Genomic DNA, 20,761 nt, shown 5'->3' with positions numbered 1-20,761 from the left:
GTCAAGTGCTCTCAGAAACAGAATTGTGGTTACACTTTCTCTGTTCATCAAGTAGAGCACACCTCTCTCTTCCTAAAATGCTTCCTGCTCTGTAAAACTCAGGTCTGATTTTCACAGAATTTCACAGAATCACAGAATTTCTAGGTTGGAAGAGACCCCAAGATCATCGAGTCCAACCTCTGACCTAATTTTGTTCATTTTCATCTTGACTCTACATTTCTAAAGGACATATCAGTGTTACACAGGTTGTATTTTCAGTGTTTTTTACTTGATGATGTTAACAACAATTCCTAGCAACAGTGAATTCATCTCTGTATGGAAATGGTGCCCTCAGCTGGTTCTGCACTGTGCTCAGGTATTTATATTCACAGATAGTTCATACTGAGTGGTTTGTAAACCAAAATAGCTGCATTTCTTTGGGCAACATGAATGAGAATAATGAAGATTAAAGCTCCTCTTAGTCTTGATTTAGCCACTGTGTCTTCAGCAGCTTTTCCTCCTCTGAATTGTATTTGCTTGTTCTCTGACTGTGGGGCGTTATTTTTTTTAATTTTTTTATTTTTTCCAGTTTTGATTTGGTTTCTGAGTGTAAGAGATTAGCAGAGATTAAAAGATTAAAAAATCCAGCATGCTTCCTGAAAGATGTGGGTGGAATAGCAGCAGGAAGCTGTTAGATTGGCTCAGTCGTCCTGATGCTGTTATCAGTGAGTGCTAACGGGACTTAGAAGTGTAACACACTTCTGGTAATGGAAAGGGGGATCATTTCCATTCACAAACAGGCAGGAATGCTCCATTTCTGTATGCTGGTGTTTTGCAGTAAAACTGCAATTTAAATGATTAAAGCAAAAGAACAAGAAAAATGATTTTAAATAGACGTGAAAACATTCCAGTCTGCCGTGTTTTATTCAGTTTTGTTTGTGAAAACCAGTGCCTGAACACAGCTCCAAAATCACAGTGAATGATTTCCTACACTAAATCAAATTACCTGAGTGCTAATGAGAACTCCTGCACTTGTTCCTTGCCATTTCTGGGTCAGGTAAACTTTCAGGCATTTTCTTAGGAAGTGTAGAGGAGCAGCTATAGAAAGAGGAGCGCAAGAAGCAAGCCGTCTGCGTTTGGCACAGGGATGAGGAATGGAGAGGTGTAATTGATGTTTCTCTTCTAGTAGCATTTACAGACACTTTTCCCTGTTTCCAAACTATGAACTTAGTTAGAAATAGAAAAAAAATATGGGCTCACATGTTATAAAACTCTCTCCATCAGTCCCCAGACCTCAAATAACTGAATCACTTTGATTTTTGGTTTTGTTTCCAGGTTTCACACCATCTCTTCTGCATTACAAAAGTGAAAGCCTTGAGCATCTCAGGCTCTTCGGCTTCTGTCTTTCCCACCCTCTTGCTGGCTCTAAGCCGACTATTACAAAGTTACCAAGAATCTGCACTGTGCTGGGGAGAGGTGGGCTCAGGGTATGTGCTAATGGATCGATGATACCAGCCAGCTCTCCAAAAAGAAAGCAGGTATGAAATTGGCATTTTCATTTATTCTTGAGTAAAAGATTAAAAAACACCATGCGGTACTGCTCTGACCGAGCAGCAACTGCTCAGTGGAAGAGCAAGCTCTGGGTTTTCGAAGGTCCCTGTGTCAAAAACAGGCTGGTAGAGCTGCATGGCCACCATATCCCATGGCAGAGCAAGACTATGTGCTGTGTGAGGGTAAACTACCAGGAGAAACATTAGTGGTATGAGAGAAACAAAGTTGAATGCAGAAATAACCAGAAAAAAAAAATCACATAAATCACCAGAAACCACAAAAAACATCAGAACTGCAGTGCTGTTTGTTGTCAGCACAGGAAATGAGCAGGGTGGTTAAGAAGATGCCAAGTATTAGGAACAAGTGAGGTGGGAGCACAAGGCGCTCTGGTTAAGGCTGTCTGGGTCTTGCACCCATTTTAGAAATGGTGAATAGTTTTGGAAAGTGAAATTATGCTCTGTTGAATCCCGGTTTTTTATCTGGTAGAAATTGGGCAGCTTAATTTCTGAGCTAGTTTTGTCAAGATACCTGGGTAACAAGTGAAGCACACTATGACATTTTGATTTTCCCAGTTGTTTGCATAGCACACAGGGCATTGTGCTACATCAGGAGAGTGATTAGTTTTAAAACTAATTGTTTGGAGGAGTGCAACTGAGAACATTTTTTTCTTAGGCTGAGGCCTGTCGGTACACCCAATGGGTTTTGAAGAGAAATACGTGGTGTCTGGTGTCTTACTTACCCTTTTCTTGCTTCCACCAGGCTGACTTGCCTATGCTAGTAATGTGTGTCCAAGTCTGTGTCAGTGCACGTTGGGTTTTTTTGTTAATCTTACATAGCTTTTCTCCTCTCCTGGTTTAAATCCCTGATGTATCTATAACTCTTCTTGTCAGCCACTGAATACAGACTTTCCATTCCACAAAGATCCTCGTAGCTCTTCTCTTTAGTTGCAGTTGTCTTTCTTGAACAGGCAGGCTCACTGTGAGCATTCAGAGTGAAATCTCATCCATGCACTGTGCAGCAGCACTAGCAGCTCTCTTATTCTGCTGGAGAAACAAATCTGCTTTGATACAATCTATGTTTTTTTGAAGGTTGTATTAGAAAAGCAGCTGAGCAACATTCTGACCTCAGTCTTCAAGGTCTCCTCTTTCTTTTTGCATTCAAAAGCTCCTCGGTTTAATATTATCTTCCAGTTGCATTTGGAGCCTCCTCATTTTAATGTTATCTTCCAGCTTGGTTTTATTAGCAGATGTCATCAGATAACTCCAGACTTTTGTAGCAAACAATTAATGCAAATATTTAACACATCAATCCTTCCTCCACCCCAGTACTTCTATGTCAAAGCTCCTACTCGTCATCTCCTCTTTAGTATAATCCATCTTCGCCTTTCAGTGCCTTTTCTTACCCCATCTTCTCCAACCACATTAACTCTTGCCCACATGGCTCTGCAAGGAAGGTTTTGCTCAGGTCTAGAGAGATGAAATCTCTCCCTTTGGGAGCATTTCCCTTTGGGAGCTCTGCTTGCTAACTGGAGGTTACGTGAGCTATGGTGGTTAGGTGAGTGTGGCATGCATACATCTACCTTTTACAAAAGTACGCCACATTTCTTCCCACTTATTCCTGTCTGGTTTTCCTCCAAATTTTGTTCTGAAGTCTTGCATACTACTGAGATAAAAATCATGGTTCTTGTTTACCCAGAACACTTTTTCCTTCCCTCCTTTCCTTCCCTGCCTGGCAGCTCCATACCCACAGCTCCCAAGCTGAGTTTTGGGGCCATTGTGTGCGGTTTCCTGGGGCACACACATAACGGGGCTGCCTGTCACACCAACAGGAAGGTGAAAAGCCTTCCACGAGAAGGCTGCTGTGCTCCCTGCCTAGAGTCACGGCTGCTATTTCTTAGTAGCTGTATCACCTCGAGCTCTTTGCTGCTGTCAGCTGAAGTGAGGTAGTTGGGATGCATTTAACAAGGAAGACTGGTTCACCGGGGGCTTCACTGCAGCTCTTCTTGGTGTGCAAATGGACCCAAACAAAACTGAATTAGAAAAACTTTTTCCTTTCAGTTTTCAATTGCTGTCAAGTTCTGTGTTTCAGCAGGAAATCAGACTGATTTTGAGTTACCTTGGTGGTGTATTGACAAATGCAGCAAGCGCTGAGGTGCTACCAAAATCATCATTTTCTAGTTCACTGTAAATATGTCCTGTCTTGTGCATTTTATAGCACCCCAAAGTGAATCAATAAATTGTGTTTGGATCTGAAAATGTTGTGTGTCTTTATGGAGCTGTTTTCATATTTCACAGTAGATATGTTAGTCACTTTGTGTACTATACATGCAGTAGTGAGCTGAAAATAAGTTTAATAACCCAATCTACCAGGTATCTTGTAAACCATAATGAAAACTATATACAAGTTATATACAAGCTGGAGATAAAATATCTCTCTCAACTATTAGACTGTTATAAATTACAAGATTTCAAATATTTATATATTCTCTAGTAACTGTACAAGCTGTCTACAAACTGTCAGAGTAACATAGATGTATGTACAAGTATATGAAAATAGGGCTAACATTACTTGCTTCTTCAGCTGTGTGGGTAGGTCGTCAGCAGGGTATGAAATAGGAAAATCCAGGTGATTACAGCCTCCACGTATGTACATAAATACATCTCTATATTTACAGAGACACGTAAAGACTAACGAGCCCATTCCAGAACTTGGACCATAATCATGTGAAGTAAATCCCTCTTAGGGTAAATGAAAGCGTCCATCAGTCTTTGTGTTCCTCACTGCATTTGTATTCATCTTCTGTAAGTGATGCTGTGCTGCTGGAGGATATTCTACTTACAAAACTGAATCTAAAATTTCGTTTCTGCTGGATTCTGTAGGAAAAGAAATAGAAATAAATGTCACCTACGGAAGGAATATCTGGGGAAGGTAATCTCTGGTGAGTAATGTAAGAACTTGCTACTCTAAAGCATTTGTGTGGGCAGGCTGCTGTTTAACATCTTTACCATCTTTTCTTTACAGCACTGCTGTGTTCGGGATGCTGCCCTCTTCTTTGTCACAGGTCAGTGACAAAAGGCTGTGTCCCTTTCCTGTTCCTGCTTCCAGACTCTCCTTCTGTCTGTGATGTGCAGATAAAAGGGGCTAATGGTGAAGTCTCTGCCACATGGACACTCTACCAGAGGCCTGTGAGCTCCTTGCAGGAGAACTGTGGTGGAAGGACGAGGAGACCAGTGGTGATGGCCTTCACCCGTCTTCCCTCTGCAGGCCATCCATGTGCAAGGCATGGCAGGGATCAAATCCCATTAATAAATTGTGTGCTTTCTGCCCCGGGCTGACACAAGAGCTGTGTGATGAAGATGTGTTTGTGATCTAACCTAGTGGTTCCTGTGAGGTTGGAGAGGCACTGCTGGGAACAGGAGGCTTACCGTGTTCTCCCGGCTGCGTAGCCCATTGCTGGTATTGATGATACAGTCTTTGCTGGTACCCTTCTGCAATGAGCACATGAAATTTTGGGTCAGGAAGTGGATTGTTTCCTTTTTTCCTGCTCTCAGGGAGGAGCTGTGCCCTGCCAGCCCCACCATGTGTGACCCCTTTTCCTAAGGAGGTGGCTTCAAGAGAAGTTCATGGCCAGGCCAGTCTCTGGTGGGAATTACTGCTCCCACTGATGGCTCGCTAGCACCTGGACCAAGAGCCACTCTCACTCTCCCAATTTATCAGAGACCAGCAGAATTTTAATCATTAACATTTTGAATACAGACATGGTATAGGGCCTACGGCTGGATAGGCAGAGCACTGCACAAAGTAGGGTGATTGTGGGCAAGGTAAAGGGACAAAAGTAGTAAAAGAGGAAAACTGTAGTGTTACCTCAGTGAGCTTTAATTTGGGGGAGCTGGCTGTATCCTTCTTCAGCAAGATGTGTAAAACTGCATCATGAATGGAGAGGAAAAACATGGACGGCTTAATCTCCTCATCAAAAAACTCACACCTCTCCAGCTTCTCCAGGAAGCCCTCTGCAGGGGAAAAAAAAAAAAAAAAACAAAGTGTAAAAGTCACCTGCAGGCCTTGAAAATGAAGTATCCTTCACATGTCCACTGAGTGAATGCAGGGCTATCTGACAATGCATGGTTTCATTTATTAGAGCAGACTTTAGCGACGTGGAGAGGGTGGGACACCAACCCCATCGGCCCTGCCCTGCTTGATGCTGGGCAGGAGGGAAGAGGGGCCCGGCTCTCGTTTAACCCAGGCTGCCCAAGATAGGGGCAGCATGGAGATGGAGCCATCGTTATGCAGCTCTGGGAGGTAAAACTGGGAATTGGAATAATTTTTGGGACTGGAGCATCCACAGAGAGGCTGAGGGAAACGTGAGTACTCACCGTGTGCTCCTGCAATGTAAATGTCGATGTCAATCCGGATAAATTCTTTCAAAGTCTGTTAAAGAGCAAACAGGCACCATTTAGATAGTGATACGTTTGCTGATAGCAGCCATTACAGCAATTAACCAGAGCAATTTAAGGCATTGATTGTATTTGAATAATGGCAAAGAGCTCTGCACCTGGGGGCAGAACAGTCTCTTCAGTGGCAGAGGACAGGGAGGACTGGTTGTTTTGGGGGGGGACAGTACTTAGTACATTCCACCCCCAGTGAAAAAGATGATCTCTCATAAACTGCATGGCTTTATTGTACCTACTTCACACATGATGAAAGTGAGCTTTTGAGGAGACTTTTCTAACTAGGGATTTCAGCAGAACTCCTGTTCCTGTTGCATGCACACATTTAGTTCCTATGGAAATAGATTAACCCAGCTAATATGGATCTAGATAGTTAACTTTAGCTATTGCTGTTGGAAAATGTTGTCCGTATTGCCCTGCTCAAGGTTGCCTTGGAAAGCGAGAGCAGGAGCAGAAATGAAACTCTGGTGCTCCAACTCCTGACCCCATGTTTAAAGCCATATTTCATAGGTGCTTTCTGTAAAACTTCCCAAAACCTTACCAGCTGAAGAAAGGGTGCCAGAGCCAACACTTTAATTCCAAGAAAATTGAGATTAATTATTTAATCAGTTTCTGTGGAAGATGTAGATTCCAACTCACATAAACTCAAAGGTTGCCACTGACTTTCCAGTCCATATAGAAATACCTCTATGAAGCACATGGCCACATTTATGTTTTTCTTTTATACGATTGCTGTCTGTCTCGGGAATAAAAATTACCTTTTGAAGGACTCTCATGGCAGAAAAATCAAGGAAGGAAACTGCTGAGAAATCCAGCACAATGCTGTGGATGTTGACGTGGGGCACGGTGATGCCGGGGGGCAGGTCGGAGCTCCAGTCGATCCGAATGGGCAGGTCTGTCATGCTGGTGGGCTGGTCCAGCTCCTCTATCCTGTTGTTGTCTAACTCTTCATCGGACTCATGCGTTTGGTTAGCCATGCAAATGAAGCCTTTCTGCATTGGCAGAGGAAAGTACCACAGTTACTGCTTCTGTCTGAGACCCAGCTGGGTTGGAGCACGTCTTAAGGGTGAGAGTGGTGGCAACACGAAGCCGGTGAGCACATGAGATGGAGCAGGACCCACCAGCACTTTACACCAGAAAAAGTTCTGCCTCTCCGTCATCTGGGGGAGTGTGGAAATGTTGGCTTTCCTCTAACCAATCATTTAATCATCATCATAATCCGTTAATGATTGTCTTTTATTTTCCACAAGAATTTATTGTTCCCTCAAGTCAGTGATCAGATACACTTTGATTCAGTAGATTTGGAACAAGCCAACGAAAAGCATGCAGGATTTGTGACTATGAGAGCCATTTAAAACCTTATTTTTGAAGTGTGTTTATGTCATGAGGTAGTGACTTGCAGAATAGTGTGTCTAATTAGGACAGGAGGCCGTGACTGGGGAATAGCACGGCTAATTAGGACAGGAGGCTGTGAATGCTCCTCTGCACTTCAAGCCAGGGAGCTGGTTGCTTGATTCCCCAGGGTCTTGCCTCTTTTTTCCCACCCTGTCTGCAGCAGGTGGAGCTGCCTTACGTACGGGTGTCACTTGAAGCTCTCCTTTCTTCAGCATCTTTCTGATTTTCCGCAGAGCCTTATTGCGTTTCCTCAGGATTCTAAGCGGGTTGAAGCCAACCTGCAGAAACAGCACTTTAGTTCTTTAGGTTTAGCCCAAAATTCCAGTAACATATCAAATAATCATGATGGTGAGGATTTAGGAAAAATAAAAAAAAAAAGCAAAAACTCTTGAATAATGACACAAGTAAAAATAAATGAGCAAATATCCTTAGCTGAATTAATTATGAAGCCTTAAGTTTATGGCATAAAGCTTTTTTATGGAAGGTATTGTTTTACATTTATTTACTACATTTTAATTTTACTACCTTTAAACATTTTAGTAATGTCTTTTTGAGCTGTTTTTCTCCAAAAACCAACTGCCTTTGGTTCAGCTGCTTGCCAGGGTCTCCCATCTGCCTCCCTCTGTTATTCCAGATGAGTGCCCAGGCTGCTGCCTCCTTGCCCTGCCAGGAGGCCCTGGTGCCACTGTGTCCCCATCCACACGAGGGTGCTCCTCAGTGGGGTCACACTGGTGTGGCTGGGAACAGGCTCAGGCCAGGGGCTGTCCCTGACTGGTGCCTTTGGTGCCTTGCCAGTTGGCATCTCCTGGGGCAAAGCCCCAGAGGAAGGACACAGCATCTCATGCAGCTCTTCTTTACAGTCATGATGAGCATGGTTTGGCTTGATGCTACCTACCACTGTTCACCAATTAAACAAACCCTTTTTTCCAGTCGGGAAGACATCTACACTAGCATGGGTTGCAATAGAGCATGATGATGCTGTAGCACAAGGCAGCAGCCCCAGCAAGCTGGTAAATTGCTGGCTAGCCCTGAGCTTGTCTTACTCATCTGTGTTATGAGATGGCCACCCAGGCTATCAAGCTCTCAGGTTTTATATATGCTCTGTGCCACCTGACAGCAGTGTGGATCTTGACTCTCTTTAACAAAATTAGAAGGGCAGGTATATCAGACTAATAAGGGCTACAAAAATACTACATTCCTGTAAGACTTCTGAGCTTGTGGCTGGAGGAGAGAGGTTTTAGAAGTGCCCGTTTTTGTTTGAAAAGGAAAAGAAAGAGAGAGGCGTGGGACTTCACAACCCTCAGGAAAAAAAAAAATCCTTCAGACTTTTCTGACATGAAAGCCAAGGTCATAGAAACCCAAATGTGCTGGATTCCCTCATCCCTGTGCCAGTTTCAGTCCCTCACATGGAGAATGAGCCACTCATTGCCACTGCTCAGCATAGCCACTGCCTATCTGTTCCCCACAGAAGCAGCAGTCAGGGGTGGCTGCGGGTGACAGATGGGCTCAGGCAGCCCAGGGCTGGTGGGCATCTCCGGCACACGCAGGGCTCAGCAGCTCGTGCTGGTTGCAAGAAGACAGGGCGATTTCATTCAGCTTTTGTTCTGTTTGCTGTGATTAAGTTCTTCAGGGCAAGGTGAATAAACTAGCATTTATTGGGTATAAATAATATAAATAAAATAATGCTTTTTATATTTTCTGCATTCTCAGTAGATTTTCTAAAGGACTTAAAAGCATGTATATACATTGCTATGGTAAAAGTCCAGCACCAATCAGGCTGTTCTCTTTCCCAAAGGTATGTATGTACATGTGGGACTACAGCAGTGAATAATTCATGAAAATCATCTCTGAACTATGAACAGACTGCGTAGTTATGGGGAAATTGTATTCAACCTTAATGTGTCACATAATTCATCTGTTCAAACTGACTGCCCCAGGCACTTACAGCAGTGATGAGTTTCTCTTTGAAGAATTCAATATTAGCAAAGAAGATAGGAGATGAGCATCTGAAAATCTTCACTCCCTCTGGCTCATAGATCTGCAACACGGAGAAAAGGTATCAGTAACCACGTCTGGTACAGAAAGGCAAATGCAGCAGGTAATAAAAGAAGCATGAGGTTTCTTACGTCAGTGTAATCCTTCCTGTTCCTGTAGATGTTACTTCTCCCAACGTTGGCCAAAATGGTGCAGCTCGGGCTACAAACAAACACGGGTGGTTATTTGTACCTAATGTTGAAACCTGGAGGAAGGGGCAGCTGGGGTTGCTCTCAGTTTGCTGTGTGGTTCTCTGAGGGTGAAAACCTTCTTTGCAAAGCTCAGCCCCTGCCTGTGGTGGCCATGCCTTGAGCACAGCTGCAGCTCTGGCTGCCCTGGTGAAATCAGCCAAGCATGGAGCTGTGCTGGATGAGCAGAGAAATGTCTGAAAGATTTAATTCAGATGGGAAGATGCTGACAGGAGGCAGCCCTATTGCTGCCTGGTCTGAACTTCACACTAGCAAGCAGCCATCCGCACGGCTCCTGGCCAGAGCAAGACCTGCATCCCCCCGACCTGCTGGGCAGCTCACACAGGGTGCCTCTGTCCCTGCGTGTGCACACCTCTGTAAGGCAGCCACCTGTCTGGCCTGTAATGGTATGTACAGTCACACTGAAGTAGCCAGTGTTGATATCCCTTTTGTTTTTCTTGCAGGTTTAGCCTATTTTTTGGTGGTGTCCTGCATGCATAGAGCTACAAGCATTTCCTTCCTCACAAACACCACTGGCCAGATACTTTTGGGCACCTCAGTGCATGTTTCCACTGAGATTTGCAGCACCAGTAAAGATGGAAATGTTATTTTTCAGACATGCAAAAGCTGGCCACCATCACTCCGCCTCGCCAAGAGCTCAGCACTGCCTATCAATGGTGGTCCCATGCTCCACAGACAAGCAAAGGGCCTGGAAAAAGATCCAACATTCAGGGATTTCTGCACATGACTGGTTTGCCCAAACATACTTGCTGGTCTTCTCTGCACAGGGGGAGTTAATTTGTAACAGGAGGCCCTGAGATGTTTTATCACCACGTCTAAGCACTCACAACTGGGAACGGATCACCACGGTCAGCAGCTCGAACGCCACGGCAGTTGCCAGCCCAATATCCAGGCCAAGGAAAACAGCGGCTAAGAAAGTCACCACCCAGATCACCTGCAGGGAACAGAAGGACATCAGTGGTTATGAGTGTGATGAGGACCAGGATCGTGAGCCCCGAGTGAGAGCAGCAACCTCTGAACTACTTTCTCTGATCTGGTACAGGATGTCCATTTTTTTGTTATTGTTATTATTATTATTATTATTATTATTATTATTATTATTATTATTATTATTATTATTATTATTATTTTAAATGATTTCGTCTTTCATAGCTGCTTATCTTGTAAAATAGGGCTGTGCTCACCAACAAGCACCAGGAAGCAATTCTAGAGACAACAGTTTCTGTACAACACATTTGAAGGATCGGAATAATAAAAGAGTGAATCTTTCATAGGTGGTTCACCAAATGCTCGATACAAATCCAAGAGAAGTGCAAGGTCACAAGTAAATTGGTGTCCTGGTGAAGCTGAGAGTTGTAAATATGCCTCGTACAGCAAGACAGGAAAATTAGGCTGCCGTGAATGTACTTGACTGATAAACACAAATTACTGGATAATAATGAGTATTTTAACTGCAGATCTCAAAGCACATTTTCATCTGGAAAATGACTGTTTTGCAGCTCAGAAACCTGAGGTCTGGTATGATTCAGAAACACAAAGAACTGACAGATGAGAAAGGCAAGAGACCATCTTCTGAGAGGTAAGAGGTCCTGTCCTGCAGCCACCAGCTTGACTGTTGGGAGTAAATCCTTCCAGCCATGGTCTGCACTTGCTTTTTGTGTATTACCTTCCACCTGTTGTGCTACATGAGTTTATGAAAGGGAGAAAATGTTCCTGTAGTCAATGCAGCATATATTTAAACATTTTTTGTTTTTTAACTTTCTTTCTATGTTTGAGTTTATATAAGGAACTGTTTTTTGATGAAATGGTTGGAAATGGATGTCTCCTAGAGAGATGAGCAGACAGAATTGACTCAGGATAGCTGGGACACAATGAAAAACATGAGCAAGGGGCGCAAGAGTAAAAAAAGGCATGCTATTGTTGTCCTTTCCATGTAGAGAAGCAAGGCAGCTGTAAAAATAAAGATGACCTTTAAGAGCATTTGCATAAGAGGTGACTTTTCCATAGTGCTTCATTCCTGATTGCTTGTGGGACTCCACTTACACAGTCATATTTGTCCTTCCTCCACAGGACGCCCACTTCCTTGAATTGCATGAGCATTCCTTTCAAGTTGCCCAGAGCCAAAGCTGCGAGGACTGACTGTTAAGAAGAGCAAAATGCATACTGAATTTCAAAGCATGCAAAGCATATATTGATCATTTAGCCTTAAAACGTTATACAAACAGGGCCAAAATGCAACTCCTCCCAGTGTATCGCTGCTGCGGGTCGGGATGCCCCGTCCATCACACTGGAATCTCCCTAGCTGTGGTGCAGCACAGGTGCCTGACTTGGGGCTGCAAATCCCACTTACTTTTGGCACCGAAAAGCTGGTGCTCTGATGTCCGGTGTGTGGGCACCTGCATTCCCTTTGACCACAGGTTCGTGGTTCTGCCTGTCATAATCTGGGAGAAATAGTCTAGTTTTGCAAAACCCTGTTCGGCTCCCACTGAAGTCTGTGAACATTCCCAGTGCCTCCTAGAGCAGCCCTAGGTTTGGCAAGCAGGAGGAAGCACGAAGTAAGGCAAGTGAATACCTTCTGTAATGGTTCCAGGAGAAACCCGATGGCCAAGATGACAATCAAGACGATGAATGCTGAGATAATACCAGCAATCTGCAAGAGGGAACAATTCCACCATGAATAAGTGCCCAAAGGCATTAGGGTCAGCAGTGAAAAAAGAGACCTTTCTCACATTAAAAGCCATCATTACCCGTTGTATTCTTTACCTGTGTTTTGCCTCCCGTGCTCTCCTGCACACCTGATCTTGACAAAGCTGTACTGGAGGCAAATCCTTTGAATGCTCCACCAACGATATTACCCAGTCCAAAAGCAATTAGTTCCTGGAATAAAAACAAAAAAAGACTGTTCTTAAAAGCTAGTCTGTGATGGTTATTCACAAGAAAAGCATTCCAAAAATGACTTACTTCCCACTGACAAACGCACAGTACTGACCTCTGTGTCATTGACCTACCTGGTTGCCATCTATCGGGTAGTCGTGCTTGATGGAATACACTTTAGCCACGGAGAAGGCTACTGCAAACGCAACGATTGCAATGGAAATGCTGTCACCGATACACTTCTGGAGGATGCCTATATCAGGTGCAACAGGAGCTTGAAATCTGGAAGACAAAAATCTCTGCTCTTTAAGGATGTGCCTGGGGAAACAATTTGCCAAGCAAGTGGGCAAGGCAGCGATCCAGCTCATGCAGTTTTAGCGGAGCACCTTGCAGAGCTGAGACACATAATTGCAAATCTGAACCCTGTAAAGCTCTGGGGGATCCTGGATTGGGACTGGGACTCTCTTTATCTGCACTCATCTCAAGTGGTGTCTCTGTGGGTTACCATTTACTTGGCCAGGACCAGCCATAGTTTATCTTGGCTGAAGTGCGTGCATGGTTCTGCCTTCTAATTACACATAGATTTAAAAAATCCCTGTGTGATTCACTGAAGCACTTTACACAGCTAAACAAACATTTACTAAGTCAGGTTAGCCCCTCTGCTATATGCTTTAGCGTTGCCATGTCCTGCTCCTTTGCTCAGGGCCTTCTGCAGATCCTGGGGGGAATTCCTCTCTGCTATTTTTTTTTTTTTTCTTTTTCCAGTGAACTGATATCTGAAGAGTGGAGACTCTTGAGCAGAATTAGCTGTTCCTCTGCAAACTTCATCTACTAACAGCCCTCGGGCTACAAGTGCTGAGTGCCCTGGTGAGTAAATGGCTGCAGTCTGATGTCCTAGTAAATGCCTTCCTCCCTCCTTTAAACTTAATGCATGTTTGTTAAGTCTTTATGCCAAAATTCTGGCATACCTGGATATATTCTATATACCACATATACTCTACCTATGGATATATAATCTATATGTGGATATACTCCCAGAGGAGTGTACATCGAGGCCTTGTGAGGGTAATGCTGCCAGGGGAAAGCTCATGACTGGTCACAGGGGACAGGGGACCAGCAGGAGATCTGCGTGGGGTCATCGTGGCCTCCCAGGGCTGGTGGTGGCTGCTGAACCATGAGCATACTTAGGGGGAAATGCAGGGGTTCAGGTGTGCTCAGTAAAAGGGGCATATATCAAAATCCTGCTCAGCAGCTTGGGAAATGAAGCATGAGATTATTTCATGCCACAGTTTCAGGAAAGAAAAATCATTCCTTGTTGCACAGATGTGCTACAGTAAGTAACTTTTATCTATTCAGAATGGGTCCTAATATTGTTGAGAGCAAACTCTTTATTTACCTGCTGAAAGAAGATGAAGTAAGTGATTCTGATCATAAAATAGAGCCAAAATGATTTAGCCCTGACAAAATAGAGAGAACATTTTGCTCCATTAGTAAATTGTAAAGAAAACTTACCCTTCTTCTAGCTCTCCAACAACAGCTACATTAAATCTTTTTTTAAATTCGAGAAAATGGGAAATCAGTGCTGCTAAGACTGTCTGAAACATAAAACCCAATTCCATTAGGAACATTCAAATAAAAGTATGGAGAAACCATTAAGAAACATTTCCTTCCCTCTCCCAGACACTCTTCAGCCTCATCACCAGCAGCAGGATAGTGCCCTAAGCCTGCACATCCATTTCGTGTTCATATGTGATTCCTGAATAACTTTATAGGCATGGCTTTACAGTCATAAACCCCACAGAGAACACATCAGGGTACCTCACTAATATAAAACTAATAGAAAATAGAAAACTAACAGAAAACAGGTGGGGAGGGAGCTGCCCTGTCATGTTTTCCCCCACCCTGCAGCAGCTCAGGGCAGCTTGTTCCCTCTGCTGCTGGTGAACAAAGCTAGCCAGCTAGAGGGCTGCTCCCCACGTCGCTGTAGTGATGGAGCGACCACGAAATCGAAGAGGGGTGACCATTACCACAATCAGCTCGATGGGGATGGGAGCTGGTAACTTCGCTTTGTAGCGGTCGTTGAACTCTTTCACCACAAACACGATCAGCAGGACAAGAAGGGAGGTGACGAGGTCGGCGATGTTTGTGTCTTTGATCTGGCTGAACACACTCTCCAGAGTCTGCAAAATCAATAAGAAATGTGGTGCTTTTCAAGCAATAATGCCTTGACACAGCAGCATTATTCTTTCCAGAAATGCCTGGTACCTAAACCACCCTAAGGACTGTGGGGTTGGGATTTACTTCTGGTGTACCGTGGAGGTTGCAAGCCCCAATGAATGCACACACACATCCATGAAAGCATCCATGAAAGGCCCTTTGCAATGGCTCTCATCCCTCTCCTTCTGGGCTGTCCCCTCTTCTACCTCCTTTCTCATCCAACAGCCCTCAAGAAGTCATACACACATTAGATAAATAAAATATTGGTCCAGTTAAAAGGACTAATTAAATGTTTGAGCCAAAGTTGAACACAAAGTTAAAATATGCTAACACAATAGAAAACACTATCTAACCAGCCCAACAGGGTGTGATTTGGTCTCTGGTGAGAAATTTAAAGATCTGTCGTATACTGATAACACATCTTTTATATTTTTCTCTTGTGTTTCCTCCAGCTTGGCTCTTTGTTCGCTCAGGTATGTTATTGCTGCCTAGTGGCACACAGTCAGGCATACACCACAGGTTCCCATAACATTAACAAGTGCTGAACAGCTAGCACTTACATAGATGATGCCAAATGGTACATTATATCCAGGGACAGACAGCTGAAGCATGAACTTCAGCTGGGACACCAGAACATGGATGGCTGCAGCAGTCGTGAAACCACTGATTAATGAATGTGATAAATAAATGACGATGAATCCAAACTGGAGAATTCCCAGAAGCAACTGAAATGCAAAATGACCATGCATTAGTGTGATTCACTCATGCTTTTAAGCAATAAACATATTAAATAGGAACAGATTTTCACCTAATCCTGTACATCCAGGGACTGAGAAAAATACTGTCACCAGGCTGGCAATAAAGGTTGAGACTTAGCAACAGGGGGCATAAGTCTTATAGGAGTAATTGCTCCAGCAGTTAAAACCTATTATTTTTATTTTATAGCTAAAATAAATCTTCTTTAGTCTTAGGGTTTACAGTAGATGTGTTTTTACTTGGCACCTGTGCTTCATGAAGTATGAACATATAAATATATTAGGAAGGAATTGATTTTAGGAATTTTAGGTCTGGGCAAAACCAATAATTTTACAACATGAATCAGTGTGTGGCAATGGGAAGCAGACAGACATGTACTCATCAGTACGCCAGGGTAAGAAACATGGGAATGGGAAGAGAATTATTTCTGTGACTCCTCTGGCAGAAGGCAGAGGATGGCCAGTCACCATCCATCTGTTTACATAAGTGCATGTAGACGAATGCGGGCAGACACACATATATTTACCAACCTGGATGATCCCAGCAAGGAAGGTTACAGATGCAGCTACCATCACCCGCTCTTGATCTATGTTTGAGGTGTTGGTGGAATTGTCATTTACAGTACTATCGGGGACCAGCCTGACGACAACTCCTCCCACCATCAGGCTCAGGACAGGGAAGGGACCTGCGCACAAGGCATGCATTAGACCCAAAAATCCAGCCTGCAAGTTCTTTGGCGACGAGGAAAGTCGGTGTGCCTGAACTTACCCACTGAGATGTGCCGGGATGTGCCAAAGATAAAATAGACCAGGACTGGGAAGAATGCTGCGTAGAGCCCATAACCAGGAGGGACATTCACCAACAAGGCGAACGCAAGACCTGTAAGGACAGACAGCGGGGTGGGGAGGTGTGTGTGGCAGGCTGGAGCCAGCAGCCTCCTTCCAGCCAGCTGAGTTGGAGCAGAGGCTCCCCAGAGCTGTTACCTTGCAGCACGGACACCAGCCCTGTGTTAATGCCAGAGATGATATCGCTGAGGATCCACTCCCTGAAGCGGTACGCCGGCAGCCACGAGACAATGGGAAAAAAACGCAAGGCAATTCTTTTGGCCTTTTGCCGGGAGCAACTGTAAAGACACAAGAGGACATAGGTCTCTGGGTGAACGTCCCAGCTGAATCTGAGTCTCAGCACACCAGGATGTGCTCCCTATCTTTGGAGGGGAATGACAGGAGAAGGATTGAGGTTTGGCTTGCCAGAGGTCAAAGTCTCGCCAGACACAGCCCTGAGCAACCTGCACAGTCAGCTCTGCTTCCAGCAAGGGGCTGGATGTGGTGACCTCCAGAGGTCCCCTCCAACAGAGACATGGTGAGTCTATGCTGCCAAGTGCCCAAGAAAAGACAAGCTGCCTGGGATACAATTGGAGGAAGACCTTTAAGGGTAATAGCAGCTAAAAATCTTTAGAAAATTCTGACCGTGCATGTGGTAAATCAGTTTTCATTTGCTTTGTTGGAATCTGAAACAAAAGGTGTCAGAATGGACTTCATGCTATCTGAGAGCTGCAGTCCAGGTTGTTTCTTAGATCCATATTAAAGAAAGAAACCTTCTTACCGAAAATACAGTTTCAGGTTATCCCAAAAGTTTTTATGGTATCTGTGCAACTTCTCATGCTCTTCATCAAACGAGTTCTCCGAGTACACTGGTCTGGCTACGATATAGTGGTTGCCTACAGGTTCAACCATTTCGCCTGAAAGGACGAGGATGGGGACTGTTGTGTGCCTCTCTTTGTCGTTAGTCAATTAAAAACCTGAAATGAAGTACAAAATTAGCTCCCTATGTTCTGTGGGGTGAGTAGCCATAGCATAGATGAGTGAGCTCCAAACTGAGCGTTGCCACCTTTGAAGATCAAAAGACAGATGGCTGAGAGACACCCGCTTCATTTGGCCAAGGTGAACTCCTGCCCTTCTCCTCCCACTGCAGGGCAGTGTTTCACTGGAGCATGAAACATTTCTTTCTAAAGATGCAGCCAGAAAGTGGACAAGATGGATTTTGAGTTAATTTATCTCTGAGTTGGCTGTCTACAGCTGATAAGTATCTCTCTCAAGGGGAATAATCTCTTAAGGAACGAACAAGCAGATCCCAAACATTTTGTCTCTGTGGCACAGTGAAGAAGCACTGAGCCTGGACAGGAAGGTTGGGAGCTGAAAGCCACTGCAAATCCAAGGGGAAAAGGCAGAGCAAAGGCAGGGCTCAGCCATTCCCTCCTGGACTCAGAGACAGGGTTCAATCTTTTGGCTTGTGTCTGGGTGTTGGGGACTCAGCAGTAAAAACGTGTATTTCATGCTCACAAACAACTGTCGCAATGTCTGACCTAAATATGGCTTTCCACCTTGTCCCACCCCACATTGACAAGTTTGTGCTGAATAAAGGCTTTCCTCCGTCACTCCAGAAACAACCCCCGAAGCTTGCATTGCACACAAAGAGATTTAAGATTCACTGCATTCGTACCATGGGGTATTTTTCAGCAACTCCTTGACTCCATTGCTGTGCTGCCCACTGTGCTCTGCTATGTTTCTCTCAGTGCCTCGCATTCTTCCTATGTTAAAGCCACCTAATAACATTTATTTCTATTGTAGTCAGCATTAAATATTTAATACAGTACTAGTCCTAGACAGCAACAGTGGGACTTGCTCTTGGGAGCCTCAGTACCCTGACAATAAATCATTTCTCTTTGTTTTCTCTCCCTTATCATAAATGCTTCTTATGCCCTGCTGCTTGTTGGTCTTGCAAGCTGATTTACACCGAAACACCCCACGTGCAATTCTAATTTCCACTTGTGTGTACAAAATATTTGGAGGCATCAGGACATATTTTCAAGTGGCACAAAGTGCTTTGCATTGTTATGAACAGACGGAAAGCTGTTTATCTGTAACAATTTTTGCATTAAAATGTAAATCCCATCCTGAAACTCACTGCTTTGCTATAGCTCGGGGTGTTATTGACCTACTTCAAATAATCTCACTTTTAGCTCTCTCTTAGTTTATTCTGAGGAAATTCATGAATGTAAAGAGGTTCAAACGACATCAGATGAACCTCTTAGATATGTTATATTTTTTGTGGATATATTATTTTGCCATAGAAGATTCGCTATTTAGGCAATGTTTTAAACATTTGTAACGTAATAATAATAATAATAATAATAAAGATCTGTAATATTTTCCAAACACAGACAAGTAATCATTCTATGAGGTTAATATTCAAAATTTAAGGTTGTTCAAGACCTTGACCCAAAGCATGTTAAAATCAGCCAGAGAAATCACACTCCAATCCTATAATTGCACTTTACTGTCCTTCCCTCTGTTTGGTGCCAAAATCTGATGCTGATGAATTTGAAATGAAAAACTTGGTTGATTTTGTTCTTTCTCTTGTAGGTCTTGATGTATATAGAATTTCAGAAAGCAGTTTTATCTGTCAATTGGGATTTCAGGAAGGGGTTTTATCAGTCAAAGACTTTAGAATTACTGTTTCTTACTCTGAGTATCAGTCCTTTACACTTCAAATCACAGCGAGGGATATTATCAAAAGCCCTGCTAAATAGTTTTGCTCATTACTTTGTAGGGCATAAGATGTACTATTTGTACCCTTTGAAATGGTCATAAGCCATAAAAATAAAAGAAGCATGTGGGTTACTCTTTCATTTCAAATTTTTTCCAGTTCTGCAGCTGTTGTGAATGCTTCACTTGTCTCCCCTGTGCCTTGCCCAGCCTTGATCCTTTCCTCAGACCAAATTTAATGCCCCCATCTCAGGAAACATACAATATGCCTCTGTAGAACTCTAAATCTTCTCTGGTTTATCAGTGCTTGTGTTGCTGAAAGCATAAGTATTTTGCATGTCTTTTTTTTTTTTTTTTTTTTTTTCCTGATAGAAACCCCATTTTACCAGCTAGCTTTGATGGGTTGCTTAGCACTGCAAAAGGAGCCCTGGATTCTCACCCTGAGGGGCTCATCCAGCTGAATGATGTGTGAAGCATGGGTCTGCTTCAAAGACCATAGTGCCATGTGGCATTATCCAAATTAAGTTTAACCCAGCAAGGTTGAGTGCCTGAAGCGCAGAAGAAGGTGCCTTCAGCCTGTTTCCTGGCAGGGTAGATGAGACCTTATGGATCACCACCCTACCACAGCTAGATGACCACTGCTGTTAGTTGCTCTCGAGCTTTTCTCATCTTGTTCCCTTTTCCATGGGCTCTGCCAACAGCGATCAGCTGCCATAACTTCGGTCAGTATTGCTTTCTTCTTTCTCATTCTCATTTTCCTCACATCTATATTTAGAAATATAGGATCCCCTTTGCATGGGCACCATTACTTATTTTAGGTATTTTAGGGAAAACAGGGATATTGTGGAAAGTACCAGTATAGTGGAGACTAAGATCCTCTGCAAATCCCGTGATAGAGATATCTGTACTCCAGTGATCCCCACTGTCTTCCCAGTATGTTCCCATCATAAAGTCCTCGGACTTCTTGTGGGAAGGTGGCCAATCTCTCACACATAAAAGGCTCCAACTCCCCTGCTAATCTCCACATTTGTGAACCATTGGTAATACATATTTTGATGTATGTCATTTTGTTGAGCAGATTAACAAAGCCATACTTTCCCCCCTTACTTAATTTATCCTAAATATTGACTAAGAAACACGCACAAAAAAGTAATAACTTTAACAGAATAATTAAATGTTAACACAATTTGTCTCACTTTTCAGTGAGATACACACGACCTCTGTTTTTCTATAATATAAATATTTAAAAAAATAATCCATGAGAGAGCCTTTCAGATTTTACAAGAAATATTTCATTTATAAGCATTACTTCCCATATCCCATATCCAGACTGGCAAGTGAAAATCCTACCTGATGTGTCTTCTGTGAACCTCTTCAGAAGAATCCACACAAAGATTATATAGAAAAAGATAACCTTGAAATTTTCTGAGGCAGCACAGGTATCTTGTGCTGCCCTTCATTTCAGAACCTCCCTAAATACTGCCAGCATTTTAATAACTAACTTCAGTTAACTTTTACAAGAAAAGGAAGATTTCACTGTGGCCTTGACCATTGAGTCCACTCTCAGGAGGGATGATAAGAGTCATTTCTTAAAGTTCTCTGGGATATTGCTTAACTTTGTTTGGAAAACTGTTCCTGATTGGTCTGCAGAGATTAATGCAGGAAAATAGAGATGAATCAGGATGGTCTGTTGCAATGCTTTGCTGTGCATCTGCCAGGGCTCTGTTGGGTGTAGTAGGAAGCGGTGACC

At 43.5% G+C, this 20,761-nt stretch overlaps 1 protein-coding gene across 1 annotated transcript; it reads right to left on the bottom strand.

Annotated features, from left to right (window-relative positions):
- Nucleotides 1-3,698: 3,698 nt before the first annotated feature.
- On the bottom strand, nt 3,699-20,516 carry SLC26A3 (solute carrier family 26 member 3). Its single transcript, XM_068669754.1, has 21 exons — nt 20,362-20,516; nt 17,069-17,264; nt 16,447-16,586; nt 16,232-16,342; nt 15,994-16,148; nt 15,268-15,432; nt 14,518-14,670; nt 14,003-14,085; nt 12,625-12,772; nt 12,380-12,493; nt 12,189-12,266; nt 11,660-11,755; nt 10,444-10,550; nt 9,500-9,569; nt 9,319-9,411; nt 7,556-7,651; nt 6,737-6,970; nt 5,904-5,958; nt 5,395-5,540; nt 4,956-5,018; nt 3,699-4,403 (listed from the first exon to the last, which is right to left on the bottom strand). Exons 2-21 carry the CDS (start codon nt 17,197-17,199, stop codon nt 4,380-4,382), a joined length of 2,262 nt encoding a protein of 753 aa, XP_068525855.1. The 5' UTR covers nt 17,200-17,264; nt 20,362-20,516; the 3' UTR covers nt 3,699-4,379.
- Between the last annotated feature and the right edge of the window lie 245 nt (nt 20,517-20,761).

Source organism: Anas acuta, chromosome 1 (genome assembly GCF_963932015.1).
Source record: "Anas acuta chromosome 1, bAnaAcu1.1, whole genome shotgun sequence".
Classification (NCBI taxonomy): Eukaryota; Metazoa; Chordata; class Aves; order Anseriformes; family Anatidae; genus Anas; species Anas acuta.
Note: the sequence above shows the minus strand (reverse complement) of the source record. Positions and strands in the feature narration are given on the sequence as shown.